Genomic DNA, 9,074 nt, shown 5'->3' with positions numbered 1-9,074 from the left:
CTGGGGCCCTTCAGAGCAGTGGCTGCAGAGGGCGCTCCAGAGCCTGAGGGCTGGGGCCTTTCAGAGCAGTGGCTGCAGAGGAGCCCTAAAGCCTGACACCTGGGCCCTTCTTCCTCCACACCCTCCCCTGCTGATTGCAGCTTCCTAGTGATTCTCAGAGCAGTTGAGCTCTTTCTTTTGAAACTTGTCAGCATGGTAGCCTACTATCTGTTGTTCAAGGTGACCTGCCTCTGAGCCTGAGGACAAAGTTGAATGAAATGCAGGTTTGTGCACATCTCCTGAAAAGGGGATACACCTGTGTGACCAAAAGCTTTTCCTGCTCTGCCCCTGGTCTCCTGCAGCGTCCGCATGACTTGTGGTTCTCTACACTCATGTAGTGGCTATCTGTGTTTGTCCATTAGTGCTGCCTTGATAAAGTACCACACTGGGTGACTCACACAACAGAACTATCTCACACTTCAGAGCCTAAAGGTCCGAGGTCTAGAGGTCAGCAGAGATGCTTTCTTCTGAGGCCTCTCTCCTTGCCTTGCAGGTGGCCACCTTCTCTCTGTGTTCCCACATGGTTGCTCTCCACTGTGGGTTCTCTGAGGCCTAACCTCTTTTTTAGAACTTTGGCCATACTAGATTAGGGCCCACTCTCATTATACCTCAATGACTTTTTAAAGGCCCCATCTCCAAGTACCGTCATATTCTGAAGTACTAGGGGTTAGGACTTTAACCTGAGTGGGGGCTGAGGAGCACACAGCATTCAGCCCAGGACACTGCAGGTCAGCAGCCCATTGGGTTAAACATACCTACATGTATTCAGTAAGGTAGCATGGCTCTGTAGACAGAACTTTATCCACTCATTACCTGAATGGCCTTTGGACGATCACTAGCGCTCTGTGAGCTTTTCTTTATTGAAGTCCTTGAAATGGGGTTACAAATAAGTGCTTTTGGGTTTTTTTTTTTTTTTTTTTTGAGACAGCCTCACTATGTTACCCTTGGTAGAGTGACGTGGCATCACAGCCCATAGCAACCTCAAACTCTTGGGCTTAAGTGATTCTCTTGCCTCAGCCTCCCAGTAGCTGGGACTATAGGCGCCTGCCACAATGCCTGGCTATTTTTTGTTGCAGTTGTCATTGCTGTTTAGCTGGCCTTGGCTGGGTTTAAACCTGCCAGCCTCGGTGTAAATGGCCGGTGCTGTAACCACTGTGCTACGGGCGCCGAGCCCATATAAGTGCTTTTGAACTTACTTAGATTAAAAGCATTTACCAAGTACCAGCTCCAGTATAGGAACCCAATACGTACTGTATTTATCAGAAATTTCCTTCAAGTGATTAAAAATTCCTAGTATAACACACTGCACATGGTTGGTGCTCATTTAAGTGCTTTTTGCTTAATGTATTATAAAACTCCTAAATAAAAAAGAGTGACCACTTCTATTTGGGTTATTTTTCAAGAGATACAAAATCCATGTATTCTTTTTCTATTTCTTTGCAACTTGATCAGTTTAGTTCAGTCACTTAATAGAATTTGCCAAAAGCTAAGGGCTTTACCTACCCAGGGTAATAAGGATAAATAGGATTTTTGTATTTACATTTCCCCTGTGTTTCCCTTATAGGTGAAGTGATTTCTTCTGTGAGTGAGCTGCAGAGCTTAAAGGTGGAGTCTTCTGCAGAGAAGGAGAGGCAGCGCTCAGAAGCCAAGCACATTCTCCTGCTGAAGCAGCGGGCCTTGGCAGACCTCTTCAAGCAGCTCGCAGAAACCGGTGAGGCTCTCAGGGGAAACCCAGGGAAGCATAATGACCAACTTGAAGCAAGGAAAACAACATGAGTGATTTGGGGGAAACTCCAGAGACAGCTGAGGTGGTAGACAACAGGCAACGTTTTGGAATGTCATTAAATCTTATGATCAACTATTTATGATTCCCAAATATTTTTATTTTTGTAATGAAGTTTCTCAGAATCCTTTTTGTTTCTTTTTATCACCGCATGCTGTACAGTAGCTACCCTCCCAACCCAGCACAGAGAGCAGAGCTTTACACACATGAATGGGCACACCTGGGGAGTCTAGTCAGGGGCAGGCATGGGCCTGTGTGGGTGGGAGAGTGCATTTTTTTGTTTGTTTGTTTTTTGAGATGAGAGTCTCTTCATGTCACCCTTGATAGCCGTGTGTCACAGCAACCTCAAACTCTTGGACTTAAGCAATTCTCTTGCCTCAGCCTCCCAAGTAATTGGGACTACAAGCGCCCACCACAACGCCCAGCTATTTTTTTGTTGCAATTGTCATTGTTTAGCTGGCCCAGGTTGGGTTTGACCCTGCCAGCCTCAGGGCATGTGGCCGGTGCTGTAACCTCTGTGCTACGGGGCGCCAAGCAGAGAGTGCATTTCTTACAGGTTCCAGGTCAAAAGCCTGACTTTGCTTTGAGTAGAGGGGCAACGGGGACACATCCATACTCAGCCCAGTCAGTTTCTTTGCTTAAATGAATGTGTTTATTTCCTAGGTCTGTCATATCGTAAAGGTCTGGCCTGGGTTCGTTCAAAAAACCCTCAAGAGATGCTTCATCTTCACCCATTAGATCTGCGGAGCGCACTGTCCATAGTCAGCAGCACCCATGAGGCTAATTCAAGGTTGGTTTGTGTTTGTGTGTGTTTTTTTTTTTATTATAAAGGAGTAGTTCATTTAATCTTCATTTGCCAAAATGGGGATAGCAATACCTCTGTGCAGAGTCAGTGACGGGACCGAGAGAGCATTTGAGAAAGTTCCCAGCTGAGGCTCTGGCACCTAGTGAGGATTCGGTGCAGGTGTAGATTTTCTTTTCCTTTCTCCTTCCTCCTTGTTTTCACTTCCCCGTTCTTATTCTTTTCCTCCTCCTTGTTTTGTCCTTTGATTTTCCCAAGGTCTGTTCACTTGATTCAAACATGTAAGTAGTAATCTGGGAGAGAGCGGCCGCAGTTTTAGCTACTGCATGTATATCCGACCTTCATGATCCATTCCTTATCATCTGATTAGGAATGTATCTTAAGTACCTTAGGATCACAACATTTATAATACATTCTTGAATCTGAGAGCTTTGAGACACCACTAGCTCTGTGTGAAGACTCCTAGCTGTAAATGAGATTTGCACAAGCTGGGTACAGCACACTTTTGAGTTTTGTTTGCTCAGTGTCCCTCCCTGAGCTTTAAATAGGACCTCAACACAACCTTGTAACACAGGAGAGTTTTGCACAAGCATCCTGGGTTTTCAGTCTTTCAGGAAAGTTTGCCAAGTCTGCTGACACTCCCATTTGGTCAGCAGTTGGCTGTGGCTTCGCACTGGCTCCCTCTTCTTTCTTTCTTTTCTTAAATTTTAGTTTGCTTGTTTATGAGGCAGCCTCCTTTTATGGGATACATGCTGTCCAGTGTACCTTGGTCCTAAGCAACCCTATGGCTCCCCAGGGTCAGCTGTCACTGCTGTGTATGATTTTATAATGGGCCGTCCTGAAACATGTTACCCACCTGGCCCCAGAAAGCATCAGAATTTATGAGCTCCAGACTCCACTGCCAGCATGGTGGTAGAGATGTCATTGAGGAAGCCACACTGCTGTCATAGTTTGTTTTCCCGTGACACATCCAGTGCTGGGTGTATAGCACACCCGTGTGGAGAGGACCAATGCGTGCCTCCCTGAAGGAGTCCTCACGGAAGCAAGTCTACTCAGACTGTTGGCTTTTGGTTGTGGCCAGATGTAGCAGTTTCTGCGTCTTCAGGATCTGGGATGAGAGATTGCAGTTTTAACTAAGTAAATTGTACTGATATCTTTTCCAGGCTGCTTACAGAAATCTCATCTTCATGGGACGGGTGCCAGAAGTATTTCTATCGCTCCCTTGCACGACATGCCAGACTCACTGCAGCCCTAGCAGCTCCAGCCAAGGTAGAATGACAGACTGTGGGGTGCAGGGCCCAGGGAGAGCTCCCATTAGTCCCAGGGCAGTGTTCCCAGACCTTTTCAACTGATTATAACTCACTGGTGAAAGTGATTAAGTTCTCTACAGAACATCTTTCAACTTAAAATATAAATCAGAGTGCATCTTATTTGTGTATTTTTTTTTAAAGATGGAGTGCTAAATCATAGTGCATCTTAATTATATATGTGTGTGTGTATATATATATATATATATTTTTTTTTTTTTTTTTTTTAAAGATGGGGTCTTGCTCTGTTGCTTGGGTTAGAGAGCTATGGTTTTCATAGTTCATATCAACCTCAAATTTCTTGGCTCAGGTGATCCTCCTGCCTGAGCCTTCCTAGTAGTGGGGCTACAGGTATACACCATTCACACAGCACATTTTTCTATTTTTTAATAGAGGTTTTGCCAGGGGTGGTCTCAAATTCTTGGCCTCAAGTGATCCTCTCACCTTGGGAGTGCTAGAATTGTGTGAGCCATGATGCCTCGCTGATAGTAAATGTTATGACACACACTTGCTAGAAGGACCAGATGTATAAGAAAAATTGTGAAATAACTTCAAGTTGAGAACGCCATCTTCAGGTCTTTTTTTCCCTTTGTGAATTGAGAAAAGACCACTAACATCCATTTTTGGTGTTAAACATTGTTCCTGTCAATGGCACGTCGATCTATGGGAGCATAGTTTGAGAACCACAGCCCTGGAAGATGAAGGAGCTGCCTGCACATCCCACCGTGGCTTACACAGCCAGGGCCTCTCCCTGGGAGGGGCTTCTGTGTTGTCCTCTGTGGGTGGTCTCTGTCGGCAGCAGGTAAGCCCGGCTTTCCTTCCCCTCTGCCAGGAGATGGGCATGGGCAGCGTTGAGCGGTGTAAGGGGTTCACGGCACATTTGATGAAGATGCTCGCCCGACAGCGGTGCTCCCTGACCACCCTGACCGAGCAGTGGATCATCCTTAGGTAGGTCATCTGACTAGTTGGGTTTGCGGCATGCTTCAGATGCAGACGGGGATGTGACCTGCTGTCAAGTATGAAATTGAGGCCAGTGGGGCACAAAGGTGCAGGTGGATTTCTCTTGGCTCTGCCCTTGGCCTTTAGTGACATGCCTCTGGTCCTCTTTCTCCTTGTGTGCTCTGATTAGACATCCTTGGAGAATGGGGGCTGTGGGCTGTCAGGGCAGACAGTGAAAATCATCATGGGTGAACTGTACCTGGGTCTGGAATAAAGACATAAGACCTTTGTGGCTGAAAGTCCAAGTGTGCTGACAGGGTTGTGTTCATGGCATCGGGTTGTCCCCATGTCCTGGTGCAGGTTAGATTTGAGGGTCTCAGAGGGGCAATTTGCTGAGCCGTATGTGGACACTTCTCAGTGGAAACAGTGGCTGAGACATTGTGTTTCCAGAATTGATGCACTTTGACTTGCAACTGTTTTCTGCTCCATTTAAGAGTTCATGAAAAGCACAGCCTCTTCATAGGTACTAACAGTTGCAGTCCCTGCAATGGTGTGCCTGTGTTGGATGTGAGAGGGCCCTGAGAGCCAAGTGATAAGCAGGGAGTCTCGCTGCTTCTCCTGACAGACTAAGGGATGGAGACAGACTGTATTTTTGAGGAGGCATCTTAGCTACTTCTTATTTATCTAGGGTATCTTCCTGCTTGGTCTCATGAAAGAGCCTATATTTTACAGACCCACACTGAATTCAAAACAATGTGGTGGCAAGGTTTAACATGCCACTGTGTCTCCCCACGGTTTCTCTGCACAGGAACCTCCTCGGCTGTGTGCAGGAGATTCACAACAGGCTGACAGGGCCCCAGGCCTACCCTGTGGCCATTCCTCCTCAGGACGGCATGCAGCAGTGGACAGAGCGGCTGCAGCATCTGGCCATGCAGAGCCAGGTCCTGCTCGAGCAGTTCTCCTGGCTCCTGCAGTGCTGCCCTGGCATGGGGCCAGCTTCAGGCCACAACTGTGCCCAGGCGCATGTTCAGCTGTCTGCTCCCCACCTGGAAGGACTGGAGCTCCCCATAGGGCAGGCTCCCGGAGTAGTGCCCTGCCTGGCACCTTCTTGTGTGAGCTGCCTATCTCCGGTACCTGGAAGTCAGTTGCCCTCTGGTTGCCAGATGCGGAAGCAGGACCAGCTGTGGCAGCAGTCAGCTAGGAGGTTAACTGAAATGCTGGAAGATACTAAAATGATAAAAGCTGACATTGACAGAATTAGGCAGCAGTCTTGTGAGACTCTCTTTCATTCTTGGTGAGTGTGTCATGTCTTTACCCTTCCTCTGTGTGCTTGGGTCCTCATCAAAATTTGGCAGTGGGATAAAATTATTAGAAGAATCATGGTTCAGCTCTCTGTTACTCGGAGACTCGCATAGCCCTTTGTGGTATATGTCTAGCTATAAGCCTTCAGCTACAGTGAGTTTTGCCTCGCATACATTTCGATGGTTGGGGAGAGCTTAGTGTGTGGGGTGTGTGTTTTGTGGCCCCTTCTTTTCAGCATTGTCTTATTCCTGTTGCAGGAAAGATTTTGAAGGTTGTTCTTCTGCACTGCGTTGCCTGTCCCAGGTGTCAGGTCATTTGCAAGACCTAGAATCCTTGTTCATTCTGCCAGGGATAGAGGTTGAGCAAAGAGATCCACAAATAGCATTGGTTGAAAGCCTGCGGTATGTAAGACAAGAAATCAATAAAGCCGTTAATGACTTTACTGCCTGGAAGTCACATCTATTTGCTTCAAACAGCCAAGGAGGTAAGGAGTGTCATTCAGTAAGAGTAAAAGCCCTGTGTAGAATCCTCATCTTGTGGATTTAAGTGTAGTTATCCTAAGGACACATTCTATTTTCTTCTACACTTACTGGGGTAGGACTCTAACCCAGAAAGGTATATTTCGAATATACACCTCTTAACTTTTTTGCCTCATTTGTGTGAATGCCTTGCCTTTGGACCATCAGTGTGTCGTGTGCTGAGTAGCAGGTGCAGAAGGCCAGCACAGGCTGGCGAAGGCAGGTGGCCATTTATTAAAATTAACAATGCGTATTGTTGACGATTTCCAGATGCACCAGAGCAATTGTCTGTCCTTTGTTATGTGCCATGTTATTCATTAGGAAACCAAATGTCGGAAGAAGGGTTTGTGGAAGATTTTTCAGAGCAAATGGAAACTGCTATCCGAGCCATCCTCTGTGCTATCCAGAATTTAGCAGAAAGAAACAGTAAAAAAGCAGAGAACACTGACAAAGCACGATCACAAGAAGAGGATGGTATGTGTGGAATCAGCAGAATTAGCCTCACACCTGATTTAATTTTTGTGTTTGATGACTTATTTCTGTGGCTAACTAGTTAAGAACAAATGTTAAGAAATAGGCGACTGTTCGTTGGGCACAGTGGTCTGCACTTACAATCCCAGCACTCTGGGAGGCCGAGGCAAGAGGATTGCTTGAGGCCAGAAGTTAGAGACCACCCTGAGCAAAAGCAAGACCCTGTCTCTGCAAAAAATAGAAATACCAGCCAGGTGTTGTGGCAGGCACTTACAGTCTCAGCTACTTGGGAAGCTGAGGTGGGAGGATCCCTTGAGCGCCGGTGTTTGAGGTTGCTATGAGCTGCACTATAACCTGGGCTACCGAGCAAGACCTTGTCCCAATTAAAAGAAGAGAGAGGGAGAAATAGGTAACTGGGTGAATAGAGATACAAGGATTTATTTTCTGTTTTTTCATGATGGTATTATTTTCTTTGAATGAAAGATGCAGCAGGCTTTGAGAGACTGCAACCAGGACATCTAACAAAACTCTTGGAGGATGACTTCTGGGCTGATGTGAGCACTTTGCACGTGCAGAAAATAATTTCTGCCATTTCTGAGCTATTGGAGAGGCTGAAATCGTGTGGTGAAGACGGCACAGCAGCAAAGCACACGGTAACCATCCTCCCCCCACCACAGACACACACCTGGAAGCCAACTTTGCTTTACCCGCTTCTTGCTCTGCGGAGTGGGCTGAGCAAAGGCAGAGTTGGCTTTCCCTGGTCCCACTTAGATGGGTCCCAAAGCAGCCTCAATGCCAAAATCCCTAAAAATTAATCTATTTACTTGTGAGAATGTCAGTGACAAGCTTTGAAGACCTTAGGGTTTGCTAGCTGCAGGGGTCCATTTGTAAGTTTAAGGTGCAAACAATCCAGGATATTCATTGTTTTCAGGCTATTTAATATTCTAATCACATACTTCTAAGTAGTATTATGTTAATGATGGATGTAGCTGCTGTTAACTGAGGCTTGAAGGCCAGACTCTGATAACACGATTTCCTCCCACAATAGGTCAGCTGTAGAAAGAGTTGTACTCTCTGTAATAAGTTTCCAGAGAAGCAGCTTACTTGATAGGACATCGTATGTTATTCTCTATCATTACCTTAAGTCCCAACTCTGAATCAGCAGTAGAATTTATTTATAACATCTTAATTTAAAAAGCAAATTGTTAGCTAAATGAGATTTCAGTAACCAAGAATTTAAGGTGTACTTCTGTCAGCTGTTGTGTGCTGGAGTAGGGAGGAGGTTGGGAAGACACATACAACTTGGCCTTAGTGACATTTAGTACATTTACAATATTATACGACCATTGGTTCCAGAAGGTTTTTCTCACCCCCGAGGAAAGCTGTGCCCACTGAGCAGAGTGAGCAGCAGTTGTGTCTTGTCGCCCCCAGCCCTTTGGCCAGGCCTGCTGCCTGCTGGTGCGCCTGGCGCCCATGCTCTCCAGCTACTCGGACCTCCTCCTCTTCTTCCTGACCGTGTCCTTGGCAACTCACCGCAGCACTGCGAAGCTGCTCTCTGTGCTGGCCCACATCTTCACAGAGCTCGCCCAGAAGGTGAGGACTCTCCCATGAAGTACCGTGGGCAGGAGGGCCATGATGTGGAGGCAGTTTTGGTTTGATGGGCTTTTATTTTGGACTATGCCAATAGTGGGAGGAGATTTCCTGTCCCTATGGATTCCTGAGGGTTTTGTCTGGTACCCCTGCTAACCCTGTTTTCACTAAAGTGTATAAATCTGCAGACACCCCACTTATGAGTTCAGGGTTTGGTGGTCTTAGAACTTAATTCTTTTTTTTTTTTTGAGATGGAGCCTCAAGCTATCCCCCTGGGTAGAGTGCCATGGCATCACAGCTCACAGCAACCTCCAACTCCTGGG

General features: G+C 46.6%; 1 protein-coding gene across 1 annotated transcript in view; it reads left to right on the top strand.

The window, feature by feature from the left end:
* Positions 1-9,074, top strand: part of MDN1 (midasin AAA ATPase 1) — a 181,737-nt gene that overhangs the window by 147,261 nt on the left and 25,402 nt on the right. Inside the window, exons 75-83 of the mRNA XM_012809944.2 lie at positions 1,604-1,750; positions 2,486-2,612; positions 3,788-3,893; positions 4,764-4,879; positions 5,679-6,164; positions 6,430-6,656; positions 7,012-7,164; positions 7,645-7,814; positions 8,593-8,754. Of these exons, the coding sequence (XP_012665398.1) occupies positions 1,604-1,750; positions 2,486-2,612; positions 3,788-3,893; positions 4,764-4,879; positions 5,679-6,164; positions 6,430-6,656; positions 7,012-7,164; positions 7,645-7,814; positions 8,593-8,754 (1,694 nt within the window). The remainder of the gene's footprint in view (positions 1-1,603; positions 1,751-2,485; positions 2,613-3,787; positions 3,894-4,763; positions 4,880-5,678; positions 6,165-6,429; positions 6,657-7,011; positions 7,165-7,644; positions 7,815-8,592; positions 8,755-9,074) is intronic.

This window comes from Otolemur garnettii, unplaced genomic scaffold (assembly GCF_000181295.1).
Source record: "Otolemur garnettii isolate 467f Iridium unplaced genomic scaffold, OtoGar3 scaffold00118, whole genome shotgun sequence".
NCBI lineage: Eukaryota > Metazoa > Chordata > Mammalia > Primates > Galagidae > Otolemur > Otolemur garnettii.
The sequence above is the reverse complement of the archived record's forward strand: the minus strand, read 5'-3'. Positions and strand labels throughout refer to the sequence as shown.